Consider the following 20,770-nt stretch of genomic DNA (forward strand, 5'->3'; position numbering starts at 1 on the left):
CTGTTCTAAATGATATATTAATTGTCTTTTACTAGTTCACTTTCTTTGTTTACTTTGCAGAGTTTTACACAGAGCCTAAAGAGACGAATGTCTACAAAAAATATTCTTTATTCCTGTGGAGTAAGCTATGAAATTGTATCCAATATCCCAAAGGTAATGTTTTCTATGGTTTTCATGCTGCTTGCTAATAATATTATTGGACGGGTCATTTACAGTGTTCAGTACTTTACAAGTCAACAATAATAGCAGGCCTTACACACTTCACAGGTCAGCAGAAATAGTATGTATTTGTGTTATTATAGTGAGAGCACTTAAGGACCAAACTTCTGGAATAAAAGGGAATCATGACATGTCACACATGTCATGTGTCCTTAAGGGGTTAAAGTGAGATTTCTGTGGGAAAAGCAAGTCTTATGGCTTGACTGGTGTGTGCATTTGTGTTGAACAATGTATTAACTATCCAATTACTTCAGGTGGAAGGGGTTTTCATCCACACTTTTTCCCAACCACAACTCTTTTGGTATTATTATTTTTGGTATTTCTGAGAGAACCTATAGTGATAATGTTTTAGCTCCACCTGCTGGTATAATTGTGTATCACAGATACATAAATCGAACTCTGAAGGGTTTATTCGCTAAATGTGGAACAGTAGTGAACTGAAATCTAAGTTACTAAATTTAGACTAAAATAACCATGCTGTAACTATAGCAGAGCTGTGTAATAGTTCTAAATCCGCTATTGCTGCCAGTGCTTTGCAGTTTAGCTTTAAATTCACCATAATTAACCATAATTCAGTTTATTTACTAAATGTTAGTAAAGTGCAGTTTTAGTTCAAAATAGTTGCTTTGGACAATTTCTCCAATTCAGGCTATTTTGGTATAAATTTTGCAGTTCAGTAATTAGTTATTCTTGATCCTTTCACTGCTAAAACAGTACACTGTACATTTTGTCATTCAGAAGATGTTAGGGACAGTTCACCCCTTTATACCATTCCCTCCCTAAAATAGTTATAACATTTCCAATATGGCACTGGAACTAACAAGGGGATTGGCATGACAAATGATGACATCACTCACTCTTTGTTATCAAAGATAGATCACAGAAGGCATCTCTAAGGCCCATGATATGTGGTTTTTTGTTTAGGCAACAGAGGAAACTGAAGACCGTGAAACTCTAGCTCTGATTGCAGCGAGGAGTGAGTATGAAGGGTCTGCCGATGGAGAAACCTACATTGAGAAATACACACGTGGGGTTCTTCAGGTGGAGAACATATTGGGCCTTGAGCGACTCAGGCAGGTATGTAATCATGAACGAGCAAGAGGAGATTAGGAATTATGTCAAAAAGACAAACTGTTACTAGTTGCCATGCTGGTGGAACTGGCTGTTGAAATTCATCACTCCCAACTATTTTAGACATGCCCAGTCCTGCAGGGAATTTTAAGTAAAGGTCTCCTTTAATCATGGAAGACAGAATGCACACTGTCCCTTAAATGGTTAATCCATGCACCATTACGATTTGAGTGATTTGACATTGTCATGGGGTCTGCAGCGACCGGAGTCTGCATCTGCAGCTTTTCCCTATGATTAAGCCCTCTGCTGTTGGAGGTTTATCTCCACCTCTAGCATTGTCATTGGGTTGTAATCAGCCAGCACAGAACTCCAGGTTAACTAATGTCAATTCTGTGCATGCTCTCAGCTAATAAATGGCTGTCAGGATCTCCTGGCATCATAACCATGACTGTGGCTGTAGTGGTTATGATGCTTGCAAAAACTCTTTAACAACAATGCAGGCGTGAGGCGTTAAAAAAATCAAGTAGAGTTCCTTTTCTTCCCCATGGAAGCACTCTTGTTCTACCATCTCCTTGCAGATGTGAGTCTTCGCTAGATGGATGTGCTTGGCATTGGGTCCTTTCCTGACTTATGTCCTGCCTAATCAGGATAATTCACATAAATGTTACTCCTGTAGGATCCCATTGTACTTAGGAGGTTGGACGCACCAAGGTCAGTGGGCTTCTCACTGGCAAATGTTAATAGACAAAGTTGTTGGGGACTTCATGGTCCAATCTTATTTGATTGTGGAAGAGCAAACATAGTCCTACATTCCCATGAACTTAATACATACACAACACACAACCTATACTTGGGCGTTTTGGAAGCAATTAAATAATCATGCAAGGTATGGAAGTGGCTTGGAAATATATATTCTATTGATATCTACAAATACTCTGTTTTGTTCTTTTGTGCTGTCCACATTTAGGCTGTCACAGTAAAGGAAGCATTATCAAGCAGAACTAAGCACATTCGTAGGAGTATCAGCACGCCGAACATGCACAATGTAAGCAATAAATACACAGCAGTATTGGAGATATATTACAAAGGCATTGCAACTTTTCTACAAAACTATTTTTTTTTATAATATTGCAGACATGTTCTAACCGCCTGGAGTTTTCTGGATATGAGGATGATGACAAGGTATGAATATCTACTGCTCATAGGGTGGATGTGTTCAATCACAGGTCTATTTAATAACAATTCATGGAATTGACTACAGATGCACCATTCCTATTGGGCCTCTGTTTGTTCCTTTATATTTGACATCAGTTTTTTTTTTAATTATTCACATACACAGTGAAAATAGAACATGAATGAGCATGATAACACTTGCAGTCCAACAGGGGCAGGCAACATCATGCGCCAAATCTGATGGGACATAAATCCCAACAAATTAGCTTGTTTACAGAGGTAAAAGAATAGAAAAGTTTCATGTTACAGAGTCAATGTGGCTGACAGTTGGGCAGCAGGAGCTTTGACACCTCATAACTGGGCAGCCTGTAGGCATCTAGGGTTAGCATGTTTTGTGTGTTGACACAAGATGCAAAAGTTGCACAAAGCAGATATTCCCAGCCAGGAAGAGTACAACGGCTGTTAGATTGACAGTCCAGGGAGGTAGTCTTATACACAGAACAAAATGTGTTCATCTCCAGAATAAAACATTTTTTTTTTTAAAAGAGAGGCTGCAGGGATCGGGTCTTTGCACCAAAACTATTTCAATAGGATGAAGTATTTATAACGCAAAGAGTGACATGTACAGAAAACAACTGTATAAATCCTTATTGATGGTTCTCTGTATGATTTTTTGTTTTTTTTTAGGTTTGGTCAGAAAACCCATTAGATATATCAGATTATTCTGCCAGTGCTAAAGATGTGTCATGGTCGGGAAATCAAACCTGTGATTTGCCTAGAAGAAAAGATGGTGGAGCAGAGAGAGGTAAGAATCATCCTAAAACATAACATATATTATGTTACAGATTTTTATTACAAACGTCTCACTTCCTAATTATTTCCTACCAGAATTAAACAATAGAAGCCAGAGAGGAGAATACATTTCTTTTGTTCTCTTTAAAGGGAGTGCACCAGAGAGCACGAATGCCTTAATGACAAGTCCTTTCAAAAGCTTCTCCCCTCAACCACCCAAATTTTTCAAACCTCTGATGCCTGTGAGGGAAGAACATAAGAGACGAACCCCAGTGGAAGCCCAACCGCTGCTCAGTCAAGAGGTGTGGATTTAATATTACTCTTACTACAGGCTTGGAAAGCAAGTATGGCCTTGATATAATATTTTTGGATAAGCTTTTCAAATTATTTAATCTTTTTGGATTTTAAAATAAAAATGATTTTTTTTATTATAAGTGTGATGTACTGATAGATTTTTTAAATTTTCATATTTTTTTTTAATCAAGTTTATCCAAATATATGAAATGATTTAAAAAGCTTACCCAAAAATATTAAATCGACGCTTAAACTTTTAATATTATGTAACAGTTCAGCATCTCTACAAATATATACGTATTTTTTTTTTTAGACAATCTTTATTGTTTTTTCAAATTAAGCACATAAAAGACCTTATTTTTAGTACCCTCAAACCCTGGTTTAGTACCCTCAAACAAAGGTACAATACACAGTACATTATCAGTAGATACATTTTGTTGCTTAAAATTCACAAGTCATAAATGTGAAGCAGTAACGTAAAGGCAAGGTTAACCATTCGATAACAATGGCGGTAAGCATCTCTACATATATTTAGCACACAATATAGTTACTCTGTATACTAGATACTGCTGTATATTAGAAAATGTACTTTTAATGTTTGACTTAGACAAAATTATCCACTATGAGAGCTTTGTCTTGCTAAAAGCAGAATATGTGCTCCATGTGAATGGTAAGACATTTTTTCCAGTACGATTTTTAAATTTTTTGTATCAGTGGATTGATGGGCTACATTTTGGGAGGTATTGCTCATGCATGTAATAAGTTATGTATTGGTCTTAGCTGCCATAAGCGGCCATTTTGATTGTATTCTTTTTATGACCAGCAGTTTTAAGATAGCACTTCTCCTCTGGCTGGGTGTACTTTCTGCTACTCTGGGCTGCCTATGCTTTCCAGTTTGGTGAGTTCTAGTGTGTTGGATGTGGTTGACCACTGCACACGGTCAATTTGGATTGGAAATCTGTCTGCGTAATGTATTTTTATTTTGGCTGCTATTTTGTTGAGCTTGCCGGAAAATAAACATTGTAAGCTTCCCATTGCTAGTAGACCGCCGTGTATAGCTTTATTTACCACTTTATGTGTCTTGTGTCTCATAGTGGTGGAATAACAGGTTTAATAATAACCTATTGTTCCTGTAAGTTTATTTGTAATTGTCCTATTTATAGTTAAATCCCCCTCTCATAATATTGTAAAGCGCTACGGAATCTGTTGGCGCTATATAAATAGCAATAATAAAAAAAATAATAATATATATATGCATATCTGAGTTTCTGCAAGTCAGAGTTTTAAAAGACCACTTCTAACAAACCTGAACAGTGCTCAGATCACCTACAGCTTGAAGGAAAAGGCCTTATGCATATCAGAGTTTCTGCAAGGTACACTATGGAGGAAACTATCTACTCTTAATACTGGACACTATAATTGTATTGAATTTTAACCACTTGCATACTTTTAAACTATGTATCTCTAACCACCATTTCTTTGTCATTGTATCTTAACTGGGTGTGCTTGTTCATTAATATGTGTGTGTGTGTGTGTATACATATGTGTATTTGTATGTATATATAGATATATAGATATATATATATATAGATGTGTGTGTTTGCTCACACATACATGCATATATTCTGCAGTTTATCTTGTCCTGCATGCTAAGGCTAGTTGCTCCCTGCCCTGCTCATCATTGGTTTGTTAACTTAAATGTTATTTAACATTCTGCTTATCTCTAAAGACTTTCTCTGTTATTTTTGCTCTCCCCCCCTTTATTTTATTGATACCCACCCAAATGTCTTGCTTGACCAATCCTCACCTCTTCTGTGCATCTCCATTCCATAGATTTGATTGCAGTCCTGTTTTGACCCTATCATCCCTGTCTTCCACAGTCAGAGTTTTAAAAGACCACTTCTAACAAACCTGAACAGTGCTCAGGGTCCCACCCACCCCTCCCCGACACCACCCCACCCCAAGTTTCTTACTACATTTATAGATAGAATCCCTCACACAACTTTAGATAACTCCAAATAGCAGCTGCAAACACTACCAGTAATGAGCACAATCCACCTTCTTAACCCCTAACACTCAGTCCTCCTTCTTACTTCGGCTCATTCTCCTTTCCTCTAATTACCTACCCATCAGAGCAATGCTCTATACTCTCCTCCTCTCCTTCTCTCTTATCTCCCTCAGAATCAAAATATCGCATTCCACCCACCTCCCTCAACACACTCACATTTACATCAATCCCTCTTTGCTACACTCCCCCCTTCTCTCATCTCAAGCCCTGCACTCATTTCTCTATTCTCTCTCTCCTGCTCTAAACCAATCTCACTCTAGTCGCCGCCCATATAAAACCCATTCACACCTCCTGTCACTATCTCTCCTCCTACTTCTGGCAGCTGGTGACGTCTCTCCCAACCCAGGGCCCCACACCTCATCTGCTCACACCAAAATAAATAGAAACCATGCAAACCTCCTCCAAATACCCTGCAGTTTATCCAACTCTACCAAAATTCAGTGTGCACTCTGGAACGCTCGCTCCATTTGTACTAACATCAAATCTACAGCTATACATGACCTCATCATCTCTAACTCGCTCACAATATTGGCACTCACTGAGACCTGGCTGTCCCCATCCGATACCGCTACTCCTGCTTCTTTATGTTTCGGTGGTCTACAGTTCTCCCATACTCCTAGACTCGACTGTAAAGGAGGTGGTGTAGGCATCCTTCTCTCCCCTCAATGCACCTTTCAACCTATCCTCCCTGCCCCTGCCCTATCCTTTACTTCCTTTGAAGTTCACACTGTACGCCTTTTTAAGCCCACTCCTTTAAGAATTGCCATCATCTATCGCCCCCCCGTTCACCCTAAACTATTTATTGAACACTTTTCCTCCTGGTTACCCCATTTTCTTTCCTCTAGCACTCCCTCTCTCATACTTGGGGACTTCAATATCCCTATCAACAAGCTCAACTGCCCTGATGCCTCCCGTCTGCTCTCTGTAACCTCCTCCTTTGGACTCACACAGATTTCCTCCTCCGCAACTCACACTGCAGGAAACACTCTTGACCTCATCTTCACCAATCTTTGTACCACCTCTGATCTCTCCACTGATCCATTTCCTTTGTCTGACCACCATCTGCTAACATTTAACATCTGCATACCTCATACCAAAATTTCAACACCATCAACTCTCCAACCTCGCAGAAACCTCAACTCCCTCGATCTCCAGCACTTCTCCACCACACTCCAAACACTCCTTTTACCCATCTCAAATCTCAACTGCCCTAACTCTGCAACCTCACTCTACAACTCCACTCTCTCCTCTCAACTTGACATCATGGCACCTCCTACAGTTAAACGCAGCAAGCGCCCCCAACTACAACCCTGGCACACTAAGCAGACCCGTTACCTCCAAAAATGTTCCAGAACTGCTGCTGGAGAAAGTCTCACTCTGCATCTGACTTTGTCCACTATAAATTTATGCTGCGCTCCTACAGCATGGCTCTTTCCTCTGCAAAAGTAAACTACTTCAAAACCCTCATAAGCACACTGTCCCATCAACCCAAACACCTGTTTCACACTTTTGATGCTCTTCTTCGCCCTGTGACTACCCCTCCTTCCACCACCTTGTCCGCCACAAACTTTGCATCTCATTTCACTGAGAAGATCTCTACAATCAGTAAAGAGATCTCTAATCTCTCTCCTTTCCCTATCATTATATCACCCAACCCCACTCCCCCTGCCATCCTATGCACATTTGCACCTGCTACAGCACAAGAGGTTTCTGCACTGCTCCTGTCCTCCCGCCCCACCACCTGCTCTCTCGATCCTATTCCCTCGCATCTCATCCGCACTTTGTCTCCCTCTCTTGCTCTTCCTCTCGCTAGCATTTTCAATCTCTCCCTTTCCTCTGGCACATTTCCCTCACCCTTCAAACATGCAACCGTAACCCCGATTCTGAAAAAGCCCAACCTTGATCCCAACTCCCCATCCAACTACCGCCCTATCTCGCTACTCCCATTTGCCTCCAAGATCCTCGAGAGAGTTGTGTACGCCAGATTGACAGACTTTCTCGAATCCAACTCTCTGCTTGACCCCCTTCAGTCTGGATTCCGCGCTGGTCACTCTGTCGAAACTGCTGTGACCAAAGTATCCAACGACTTAATTGCCGCTAAATCTCACGGCCAATACTCTATCCTAATCCTCCTTGATCTTTCTGCCGCATTTGACACTGTTGATCATCAACAGCTTCTTCACATTCTTCGTAACTTTGGTCTACGGGATACTGCTCTCTCCTGGTGCTCCTCCTACTTCTCCCAGCGCTCTTTCAGTGTTTCTTTCTCTGGTTCTGCCTCTTCTCACCAACCCCTCTCTGTCGGCGTCCCCCAAGGATCTGTCCTCGGCCCCCTATTGTTCTCTATCTATACTGCCTCCCTTGGTAAACTCATCAGCTCCTTTGGTTTCCAATATCATTTATATGCAGATGACACGCAAATCTACCTGTCCTCCCCTGATCTCTCTCCGCCCACCTTGACTCGTGTTTCTGACTGCCTCTCTGCTATTTCCAACTGGATGGCTGCTCACTTCCTTAAACTCAACCTGTCCAAAACAGAACTTCTAGTTTTTACTCCCTCAATTGCTGCTACTCCTGTTGTCTCCATCCAAGTCAACGGCGCTACTATCACCTCTACCTCGCAGGCTCGCTGCCTAGGGGTTCTTTTCGATTCTGACCTCTCTTTTACTCCCCATGTCCAATCGATAGTCAAATCCTGTCGCTTCCAACTCAAGAACATAGCGCGCATCCGCCCATATCTAACGCCGGACGCGGCTAAGATATTGGTTCATGCTGTTGTTCTCTCTCGCCTCGACTACTGCAATCCCCTTCTGATCGGTCTTACATGTTCCCAGCTTGCACCGCTGCAATCTGTAATGAACGCGGCTGCGAGGCTTATTTTCCTGTCCGGTCGCACCTCCCACGCCTCCACGCTCTGTCAGTCCCTGCATTGGCTTCCAGTTAGATATAGGGCCCAATTCAAAATTCTGGCACTTGCTTACAAATCCCTACATAATGCTGCTCCAACATACCTATCCTCCCTCATACACAAGTATGTCCGATCGAGACACCTGCGCTCATCCCAAGACCTACGCCTATCCTCTGCCCGGATCCCCACCTCTGACGCTCGCCTTCAAGACTTCTCTAGGGCTGCACCTATTCTGTGGAACTCACTTCCCTCCTCAATCAGACTTTCACCCAGCCTCCACTCCTTCAAAAAATCTTTGAAAACTCACTTCTTCGTTAAAGCGTATCAATTAAACTGTCAGCAGGCTTCTCATCCCCCACCCCATGACTCCTTTCTTGCAACTGTCAAAAATGACCTACCAAGCACTCAATAAACCCTTCTCTAACAAACTATTTAACCCGTTTGTGTCACTATACCCCGCTCCCTCTAGCATGTAAGCTCATTGAGCAGGGCCCTCAACCCCCTCTGTTCCTGTACGTCCAGTGGTCTGATCTCAATTATGTGTCTGTTAGTCCACCCATTGTACAGCGCTACGGAATTTGTTGGCGCTATATAAATAATAAAATAATAATAATAATAATAAGGAACTATAACCCCAAATCATCTATTCTACAATTTTATAAGATTATCAGGAATATTCACTAAAGTAAAAAATAGTCAAAAATTCATTGGGAATTTGAAATTTAAGGCCAAATATCGGAATTGGAACACAATATTGTTGCTTTCAGTTCAGCTATCTTGATCTAAAATTTAAAATTCACTTTGAAATCCTGCCATTCTCACATTAGTTAATAACCCTTTAAATCTGTTTTATTTTGCAGGATAAAACTCTCTTGAGCATGTTAGTTGTTTTTTTCTCATGTGCCCTTTTTCCTAATGTTAATTGCATTCTACATATTAAGGTTATTTTCCTACCTGGAAACATTGAAGATTACTGTGACGATACAGCCTTAATATATCGTCCGTGGGTATTGTTTTTACCTAACTTGCAGCACTAAACTGCTCCACTAAAAGCTAGGACTCATTTTTGGTAGTGTACGCAGGATATACTGAGCTGATATCTGGTTACAATATGATATTCTATCCATCCAGCAATACTCTCATTAGTAATTACTCTATAGAGGACAATGAATAGCCATATCTTGTGAGACCTCAAGGAAGAGACAACACCAGCTTCTTTCTTGGCAACTCTTAGAACTCAGACTCACTCTGACTCTGTTTATTGTATTCAGATCCAGCTTACAAAGATTACAGCATACAGTAAAATAAACATTACACAAAACATTCACCAATGGCAATACAGAACCGGGCACAGGAAAAGAACTACAAAGTGATTCCTTACACTACTAACCACCTCCCCCTGTGCCAATACACCATGACAACAAAAGGTTATCTTAATTGGACCCACTGTCCCTTCAGAGAAATCTCTGGTTGCATCAATGCAGCCCTTTGCTGTAGTAGATAGACTTGCTGACTCCCACAGCAGGTGGTCACTTGCGGTGCAGCATTTAACCTGATTAGCCCACAACATTTCACACCAACCTGTACTTATACTGCACCCCCCTTTGTTTATCCACAGCTGCATATACAGACACACACTGCTCTATGTAGAATACAGGTACACAATACAGCGATATCTAGATACATGGAAAACAGTCACAAAAATGGCGCTGCGAGCTCGTGGCTTGTGCCAAACAAATCAGGCCATCCATCACAATTACATAGCATCATTTTAATTTTCTTCTCAAATAAGTTTATGTAGGTCATAGGTTTACAAATAGTCTTCAAATGTTTCTAGCACCAGAATTCATTTTCTTATTTCAAGAGCATGTGTAGTTTTGTACATGCAATTCAGAGGTGGCCATAAAGTGTACATCAGCCGAAAAACTTAGTAAAGATAGTGAGATGGGGGAATCAGAAAAAAAATTATAATATATATATATTTATATATATACACACACCCAATATTTTAGGGAAGTACTTGATGGAATTAGTAGGGGGGAAAATATGCGTTCTCTGTATTGCAAATTAATCCATAATTATAGACAATGTTTCATCACTTTTCTCCAAGTGAGTCATTAAATGCTGAACATTGTGGCGTTTTATATATATATATATATATATATAAAATCTATTGAATAAATATACAATGTAGTATTTAATTATAAAAATAACATTATTCCTTTAAAGACATTATAAAAGGGCCATCACTGCAATGTGGCAGATGCAGAACTAGATAGGGCCTATTTATCTCCTGCAGTTATACTAAAAGAAAAGTTTTATTTGGATCCTTCAAGATCCTAAGTATGTTTTCTTATCATTTGTGCTTCACCAACGTGCATCTATGAGCTGTGAAAAGTAAAATTAAATTAAGAAATATACACTGGGGTATTAACCTCTGTCATGGAACAGGGTGCCTCCTTTCAATCACTTTCAATCACTATTATAAAAACACTCTGCATCTGCCAATCAGCATAGATAGAGGTTGAGAAACTGAAACAATGTTTCTCTTTCTCCTCCACTTATAAAATGTGTGCCCTGGTTGCACCAGTACTGAACTGGTTTGTAGTGTCAATTGGTAAATCTATCCAGGATAAAGCAGAGAATTTAAAACTTGACGTCACTGGCCACATGAGGTTTTGCATGCTTCTATAGGATGATTGATCACTGGCATCTTACGATTAACATTTAAGGGTCACGCTTACCCAAAAGTTTCATGCCAGCAGTGAAGCTTGTTGAAACACTAGGTCTTGCCCTACATGACTGGCTTTAGCCATAGGATTTTATATTTTCAAACATGCTATATGGGTACTGGTTGCACTTGTAAGTATGTAGTACATGAGCAGTAAACAATTTTTCATGGTTACCATCTTTTTTTTTTTTTTATTATTATTATTGTTATGGTTAAAGAGACACTATAGTCACCAAAACAACTTTAGCTTATTGAAGTAGTTTTGGTGTATAGATCATGCTTCTGAAGTTTCACAGCTCAATTCACTGCCATTTAGGAGTTAAATCGCTTTTTAACCAAAATAATATGACTGATACAGCCTGTATGAAAACAAAATGGTTTCATTTCCAATCAGATGTAACTTACTTTAAAAGTTTGTATCTCCTGCTCTGTAAATTGAACTTTAATTACATACAGAAGGCTCATGCAGGGTCTAGCAATCTATTAGCGGTGCAGAAAATAAGAAATAACAAATTAAACTGAATTTGCAATAAAGGTAAACATTAGATGACTCTTTACAGGAAGTGTCTAGGAAGGCTGTGTAAGTCACATGCAGGAAGATGTGAGTATGGCTGCATAAACAAAGTGATTGGCAGAGAACTGAGCAGTGAGACTGCAGGGGTATGATCTGTATACCAAAACTGCTTAATTAAGCTAAAGTTTTTATGAAGACTAGAGATTCCCTTTAAGTTAGGATTATTTTAGCTCCTTCCTTTTCTTTTTCTCTGCCTAGTGTGAAAGTCCTGACCCATGTCCTGGCCAATATGAAATTGTATTTATTTTTATACATTTTATAGCATGCCTCTGGAATTACTTTATAATGTTAGAAAAGTCGTAGAGTTTCTCTACAGTTGACTAATGCAAAATCACCCAATGTAGCTGTCACTCAGATGCTTTTGCTCCTGCTTGTTTTTTTTTATACGTTATCATGTAATACTGTCAGTAATTTGCATGCATCATTCATGTACTTTTTTTTGTATCTCATGCATGTGTTTAACACTTGCCTGCCATTGTCTGTTCCACATTGTCATGTTTGTGGTGTGATGTATTGTGTGTCTTAACCTTTACAGAGCATGCCCTCACCCCTGACACTTAGTACTAGCACTGTCGTACCCCATGGACCTAATGCCAGCTGCATGCCACTAGAACAAAATAACAATCACGAGGAATCCATTGTAAGTGTATGTTTTCATTCTAGTTTATGGTGGGTTTGCACATAGTATTGCTAACGTAGCTTTCTCTTATTTTGTACTTACATACCGCAGCTATAATAGTATTAGAATATTGTGAATATTGTAAGAGATACAATGTAGGTATATGTTTACGATGAAATTCATACATCCAATATCTGTTGATTTTCTAAAGTGTTTGTTTTTGTTTATTTGTTTGTTTGCCAAAATACCAAAATATTGCATAATGCAAAGATACCTTATGTATTGGACTAACATATTACTTAAAAGGCAAGCTTTCGAGAGTTTTCCTCTCTTCCTTGAGTTTTTTGTTAATGCATTTTTAACTAAGAAAAAACTTTTTGGAGAATCTTTATAAATATGATACTACAAATTATATTAAAAAAAATGTTCCTTGTTTATTTAAAATGTTCCCTTTTCATTCTATGCACTATATGCGTACAACAAAGAAAAACGTAATAATTGATAGAATTTTTACTACCGTAATTTTATAATCTAGGTTAAGAATGCTAACTAGATTAATTCCTGCTTAGTATAGGTCACAAAGGTTAACTGGAGTCCATACCATGTCCAGTCTCACTAGAGCATGCTAGGATCGATCTTATTAAAGATTTATAGTCCAAGGCATGAAAATGATTTATTGCCCCAACATATTTTCCATAAGTTGACACCTAATGATACTATGAATTGTCAAAAATCTGTCCTGTTTATTTTATTCTATGGACTACCCAGTCAGTCTCAGTGCTTTATATGTCATCTTATGTGTCAATATTTGAAGACAACTAGTTTCACTTCATGCAAACTAATGAGGGTATAATTTGCAGATTCACTGTTATTCCAAGTTATCTCACACCTTGCTTTGTTTAGTCACCAATGACTACAGATAAACTCAGCAGATATTAAAGCAAATGTAGTTACCAAGTATCCAAATAGATCCTGCCAGGCTGAATTTGCTGAGTCTCCTGCTAATTATAAAGTAGAAGAGAACTTAATAAACCATTATAAATACTTTGTAGCAGTGGTCATTTGTTAATAATTCATTGGTTATTTACAAGTGACCACTTGTTTAGTAATTATAAAGTAATGCATGTTTGGTAATTATTAAGTAGATGAAAACCTAATAAACCAATATAAATCCTTTGTAGCAGTGGTCACTTGTTAATAATCCATAGGTTCACCTGCTTTCCTTTACCTCCAGGTTTCTGTTTAACTCTTACCAGATGCAGATACATCGCCTTCATGAGGTGAACTCAGATTAGTAAATGTACATTATGGTGAATCACAAGGGTGACAAATGAAATTGCTTTGCAGACAATTGGGAAATTGGGGGCTTCTTGCCAATACTAACAATACTGTATATTCAAAGGGTGCTAAATTAAACGTATATTTTTGCATTATCAAGTATTATTTTTTGGGGGGTAATTTATAAATTCATATATCAGTAAGTCCAAATGCTAAAACTAATTGCTTAATGCATGCTGAATGGTAAAACATATATACCGATATCATAGAAATTAAAAAACACTTGTGTAATTATTGTGATTATGGGATCTCCATTGTAATAATCCATGTTTGGATTACTTTACTAGGAATCAGAAGAAGAAGACGACGACAACAATGAATTTGAAGAGAACAACAAAAAAATTATTGGTTCCTCCAGCTTTCATAGTTTCAGACCTTATGTACCTGTGGAGTTTGCAGACTTCAGTGTTTACAATGCTAGTTTAGACAACAGAGACTGGACAATATCAAAAACAGACTTTGTTTGCTCCCGTTCACTGGAAAAAGATGTGTCTCGGAGCCCCACCACCAGCAGTATTACCAGTGGCTATTTTTCTCACAGTGCTTCTAATGCTACCCTCTCTGACATATTCGTTCCTTCAAGTGAAAGCACCGACCAGTTAGCCTGTCATGCAAGGGATCTAGAAAGTCGAGACCTTGCAGGAATCAACTCCTTTCAGGATGGGAACTGTTCAGACAATATTTCCTTTCCATCAATATCCTCACATAGCAGTGCCTTTGATAAGGCGCCACACTGCACTATTGAAAAAGCTGCTTCTTGCCTTGTTAGAAGTGAGTCGTGTACATCAGTGAACTCTACAAACCACAGCAGCAAAGATAACCTTGTAAGATTTTTACCCCGTGAAGTTGCTGTGGAACATACCTGTGACATTTTAGAAGACCACTCATTCACAGAATTCATGGGGGTGGAGGATGGGAAAGACTTTGAGCATCATGAAGACTCACGGGTATACTCTTCTTCGAATGGGGACAAAGATAGGGTTGCTTATGTGAACTTTAACTCTGTTGTGTCAGACCTCCCTTATGACATATCTGCCCAGCACATACTGAAAGAAAGTGATCAGAATTCAAACTGCCTAAGAAGCTCTGCCTTATGCAACGATCCTCATTCTCATTCGTCTGAAGAGTATTTATTTGAGAAGAATCGTGTGGATTTTTCTGTCTGTGAAGACAATCCTTCCTTCACTTCCCCTTGCCTCTTGGCAGTGGGAGATCAAGTATGCATTGGGAATAACAAGTTTGGGACTGTGCGGTACATTGGCAGAGTGGATTTTTCACAAGGCGTATGGGTTGGTGTTGAACTTTATGTTCAGCTAGGTAGGACAATGACCTTTGTTTCTGCACTATTCTCATAGCACCTATAATGATGACTGGTTTTATTGACATACAGCAGAGCTTGCTCAAAACATTCTACTACCTGGGCCTAAGGAAAAATGCTGCCCATGTCCCACCAAAAACTCCATATTCTGAAAACACACACACGATTAACCTACACAGGCTAAAAAAAACTTATGATGAAAATCATATAACATTAACTTTTCTGTGCCATCAGGAGTGTTTGCCCTTTCAGCCCCACCCCTGTTTATTTCCTCTGACCCTTGCCACTAACCCACTTGTCTCAACCCCCCCACCACCCTCCATTTTATACTATCTTGCAGACATTCCCAAAGCTACCCAACTATATTTCTCCAATTCACAGTATCCTGTGGTTTACCCCCCGTCCCACCAATTATGTGCATACTACCTTATCCTTCACTTTTCCTGGTATACTTATGCATTCTTGCTCTTTACTCTTTCTCAGTCATATCCAATCCAATCCTTCCTTTGTTGATAACATCTTTAATATATGCACAACAAATGGGACACAGCTGATAAATCTAGAAACAGAAAAATACACAAAACATAGTGTGACACAGTTAAATAAAAATATTTGCGCTAAAATTAGATGCACTCATAGGAATATGGCATAAATGCGCTCAAAGGGTGCCTCCCCTAATGTAAATGGGGGCTGTTCCCTTCCTAGATCAGTATACACCACTGCAAATCAGGTCTCCGGATGGTAGATTGATAGTAGCAACTTTTTATTACAAATAAAGTCAAAATTAAATTGTACATAAAATAGGATAAAAACAATAGGTCCTATGCGATTCATCCACAAAACGGGAATTCCTCAGGGACCATAAAGTTAGAACAAGTCACAAAGTAATAATGCAAAAAAAAAGCAGCCTAACAACCCCTACCCGCAAGTCCCTAAATAGGGCTGGTCCCTAAATTCATTGGTCATAACATCCTTATTATAAGTATGCCTATTGCTATTTTCTTCCTCAGGTTTCCACAATTCCCAGCTTCACAGACAAGAAACCAACCATATTTTTTAAAATGAAAAAAAAAAGCAAAAAAACTTTTAGTACTTGCTTTCATAGATTCACACCTTTTTTTGCCATGCAGCACAGTATCATGCATACTTAAAGGGACACTATAGTCACCTGAACAACTTTAGCTTAATGAAGCAGTTTTGGTGTATAGATCATGCCCCTGCAGCCTCACTGCTCAATCCTCTGCCATTTAGAAGTTAAATCCCTTTGTTTATGAACCCTAGTCACACCTCCCTGCATGTAACTTGCACAGCCTTCCATAAACACTTCCTGTAAAGAGAGCCCTATTTAGGCTTTCTTTATTGCAAGTTCTGTTTAATTAAGATTTTCTTATCCCCTGCTATGTTAATAGCTTGCTAGACCCTGCAAGAGCCTCCTGTATGTGATTAAAGTTCAATTTAGAGATTGAGATACAATTATTTAAGGTAAATTACATCTGTTTGAAAGTGAAACCAGATTTATTTCATGCAGGCTCAGTCAATCATAGCCAGGGGAGGTGTGGCTCGGGCTGCATAAACAGAAACAAAGTGATTTAACTCCTAAATGACAGTGAATTGAGCAGTTAAATTGCAGGGGAATGATCTATACACTAAAACTGCTTTATTTAGCTAAAGTAATTTAGGTGACTATAGTGTTCCTTTAACCCCTTAAGGACACATGACATGTGTGACATGTCATGATTCCCTTTTATTCCAGAAGTTTGGTCCTTAAGGGGTTAAGGAAAAAGTTTTTATCATCAGTCCCAACCAATGAAAAACCTTTTTAGTGACAAGATAACACACTAACTACCATAAACAACCACACATTCCCAAAACAATTAATTGGAGGAGGAAAAAATGGTAGACAGATTTGGTTGAAGTAGTCAACAAGTCACAAAAGTCATAAGGCAGGCATGACAATCTTCATTGTCATGGGGAAAAATGTTGTGAGGTGTTGGATTTTCTCTGGTGTCCCTGAGAAGCAGGATACCAAAGAAATTACAGAACATGTGGAAGGTATAGCTTCTTTAGTGTTTCCTGTTTACAAGATTTTATAATTAGGTCCTGCATAATCATCAACACTAGTCTCATTAATCTATTATCCAGCGCTAGCCTGCATATTGGAAATTCAAACTGTACCAGATCTAATAGCTCTGTCCATACTTGGAACCTGGTTCCCACCATGCAATGTTCTTTCTTCAGAATGTCAGAGTGATAATTATATTTTTCTCTTTGCATTTAAGGTAAACACGATGGAACAGTAAAAGGCAGGGAATACTTCCGCTGCAAACCCAAGTATGGAGTGTTTGTCCGCCCCAGCCGGCTTACCAAAGTACTTGACTCAACAAAAAGAGGCAACAACAGCACATCACGAACACACGCATCCTCAAATGCAGAGAAGTGCAACAGTGCTGTTATCAGAGGATCTCCAGCTCCCAAGCCAAGGGAGGCAGCTCTCTACCATTCTGGGAATGAAGCTGCATCAGCTTTTTCCAGGAAACAAGAGAACAGAAAATCCTGGATTAATTAGAAATGCAGTATTTGCACTTATGGAAACCCATACTATTTTTATTTTATTTTAAAAAAATACTATTTTTGTACAGTTGTACAGTTTCATTAGGAATTCCTCTGAAATGTTTACTTGGTGTAGTCAAGAACATTGTTCTAACATTTTTTTTTAATTAAGGTCTATCACTTAGTTGTCTGCCTTGTAGGCGGATTGCTGCTCCTCACTGAAAGCATGGCTAAAGGAAATGATGTAGATAGATGATAGGTACTGGTCTGTTCTTAAATGATGACTTTGGAGCTATATTTTAATCAACGAAAAAATATTTTATTCAGAACTCGAAAAATTAAAAACGAAATAAAAATTTAAAAAAATAAACAGAATATACATACCTGTACAAATGAGAAGATGCAGTAAGTTGTTCATTATTTACCAAAGAACTGGTGTTAAGCAGAAGTATCTGCGAATCGCATTGCTTTGTGCATTTGTATGAGGGAGCATTGTTCTTTGGCTGTATATATATATATATATATATTAGTTGCTACTCAGTAAGCACCGTGCTGCCTTATATGTTACTTATTTGTGCTGTTTTTCTTCTGGATGAAACAGCTGTACCTTTCAGACTGCACTGGTAATAATGTTCTGAAAGTTGTTGTTTTTATTTCTCCCTGAAATCGTATTTGGTCCCTGTAGATAAATCAAAACGCTAACATACAGTAAAACAATTAGGAGACGTTGAAGAGCCCCTAGACGTTTTGAAATGATGATCAAGTGGCTTAATGAAATACTAATTACCTTAGAAAATATGCTCATTATAGTCTAGTGTTACCATCAAACAGTAATCCACTATCTTCTTATTCATTTGCAGGCAGTCATACCCCTTACCTCTGAGTTGCTGCTTAGTTATGTGTTTAGGATATCAAGTAGCCAGAAGTGTGAAAAGAAAAAAATGCTGGGTTCTGTGACCACTTATACTTTATAATTACAGTTAATATAAGCTTGGTATTTGCATATAATGGCTATACGTACACACAGAGTGGATTTAAAAACACATCCTTCACTAAGGAAGTAAAGGTGACTCTGTATTCTCTATTCAGAGGAACACTTAAACAAGGCATCGCCATTTGATTAGCACTGATTTTACTGTAACTGTCTGGTACATATTTACCATAGGTTACATAAGATTATGATAATGTAATATTAAAATTCATGTGACCCATTTTTAATATTAAGCTATTATCCTTTTTTATGTATATAATGAAATACCAAGAATTTTGGTCAACAAACTGAAAACTTAACCTGTTACTTGACCATCACATAAAGCAGTGGTCAGCAACCTATGCCATGTCTGCCATGCATTACACGTGAGGTGCCTTTGCACGGCATGCAAAGCTGTCATACCCATTTATCTGTGCCTGCTCAGCCTGGTACCCACAGGACCACACAGAAGCCACCCACACAGCCAGACATACACAAACAGTTGCAGAAGAAACATCCCCCACGCTCAAATGCTACAAAGAGAGACACACGCAAACACACACAAAACATCCATAAACACACCACTACTGATATCCCATATACACACACAATCCCTCAAACAGTCTCCTACACGCAATACCCCTAGCAGCACCCACACATACACACAATACGACATATCACTCACACACAATCTCACAAGCCGAACCCCCCCCCACACACATAGACTACATACATGCATGTCACACACAAACTGCTCTAAACTGCTCATGCACATACACAATATAACACAATATAATATTGAAAGAGTCAGTTTATTCAAGAAAAGTATTTATTTAAATAATAATTGCAAGAAAATCACCAATACATACGTCCAGGACATGTTTTGATGAATTGTCTGAATGCCAATTTCAAAATACTTCTAGTTAGTGCAGTCTGTGGTTCATGTAGCCTCAAATAACTACGGTATGTCTCCACAATTCTTCATTACAATGTATTGCTGATAGACTGTGTTACAGGACAATACAGTACAATGAAAAAAAACTTCTGTGTGGAACACAAAAATAAAATGCAAGTGTTCACAAGGAACCAAAAACATGATTCTATTTTCAATCATGGCCCTCATTGATATTATTTTATGTGGTTGGCTGAGGAAGGATGCATGAAGTAATAATTGAATGTCCTTTTCTACTCAACCTGTGGTACCCTAAAGAATGTATATATTTTTATATTTAAAGATCATCTTAATTTTCTTCACCTCTTCACAACTCTTGGGAGACCTTAATTTATGTATGTCTTAAAAGTAATTAGTTTCCCCCTTCCTTTCAATTAATTTATTGATATACCGTTTATATGCTTGTTGACATAGCCTTCCACTTGACTAATGTTGCCCAAATCTGATGAGTGACCGCTATTTGTCAATGTGTTGACAGCTATATGTATAACTCCTTAAAAAATGTTTTTATTTTTTTTAAATGGTATAAACTTACATTTTAAAGAAATAAGAAAATCTAAAAGCCTTAATAGTTATTTGAAAAACGTTTTCAAATTTCATTGTCTACTGCAATTATGTGGTTAGACACTTATCAGCCTATTCCAGACAAAGGTGCATCTAAAGGACCATGAGTTAAGCAAATCAATGTATATCAAGCAATTGGTCCTTGGGGAGTTTTTAATTTTCTCTAACAGAACCCTTGTGTTACCAGACTTTTTCTGTACGTCAGTATATACATAAACTGCTCATAACTTTCCCAATAGTAATCACAGATTTTCTTTTTAGTCTGAACTTTTGGTCTGGACACACACGTTCCATTAATGCTTGTTGAAAAATTCACAGGAAAGTTGGCTGGATCTCTAAAGGGACTTTGTTGACTTTGATGTTTAGTAGACTAGGTGACGTGCTGCTGAAATGCCCCTACTGAATTGTTGCCAATTAATATTTGTCTTTCTGTAGACAAGAGGCACGAGCTTATTCTTTATTAATATTACCCTAGAAATCAGTAAGCATTGTTACCCCATAGCATAAACATGTAAACAAAATACTAAAAGAGACACTGAGTCAGAGGTAGGCAACCCTCGACACTCCAGATGTTGTGGATTACATCTATCATAATGTTCTTACAGCTATAATGCTGGCAAAGTATCATG

The 20,770-nt window shown here is 38.5% G+C and overlaps 2 protein-coding genes across 2 annotated transcripts in view; both read left to right on the forward strand.

Annotated features, from left to right (window-relative positions):
- KIF13A (kinesin family member 13A) overlaps positions 1-14,161 on the forward strand; it is a 169,549-nt gene extending 155,388 nt beyond the window's left edge. Inside the window, exons 30-38 of the mRNA XM_063451688.1 lie at positions 61-153; positions 1,144-1,296; positions 2,258-2,335; positions 2,425-2,472; positions 3,151-3,268; positions 3,406-3,557; positions 12,366-12,470; positions 13,684-13,729; positions 14,075-14,161. Coding sequence (XP_063307758.1) covers positions 61-153; positions 1,144-1,296; positions 2,258-2,335; positions 2,425-2,472; positions 3,151-3,268; positions 3,406-3,557; positions 12,366-12,470; positions 13,684-13,695 — 759 coding nt within the window. The 3' untranslated portion in view covers positions 13,696-13,729; positions 14,075-14,161. The remainder of the gene's footprint in view (positions 1-60; positions 154-1,143; positions 1,297-2,257; positions 2,336-2,424; positions 2,473-3,150; positions 3,269-3,405; positions 3,558-12,365; positions 12,471-13,683; positions 13,730-14,074) is intronic.
- LOC134609381 (kinesin-like protein KIF13A) lies at positions 13,706-18,763 on the forward strand. The gene is made up of 3 exons (XM_063453058.1): positions 13,706-13,729; positions 14,075-15,104; positions 17,385-18,763. Exons 1-3 carry the CDS (start codon positions 13,706-13,708, stop codon positions 17,669-17,671), a joined length of 1,341 nt encoding a protein of 446 aa, XP_063309128.1. The 3' UTR covers positions 17,672-18,763.
- The last annotated feature ends 2,007 nt before the right edge of the window (positions 18,764-20,770 follow it).

The sequence above is a fragment of the Pelobates fuscus genome, chromosome 4 (genome assembly GCF_036172605.1).
Source record: "Pelobates fuscus isolate aPelFus1 chromosome 4, aPelFus1.pri, whole genome shotgun sequence".
Classification (NCBI taxonomy): Eukaryota; Metazoa; Chordata; class Amphibia; order Anura; family Pelobatidae; genus Pelobates; species Pelobates fuscus.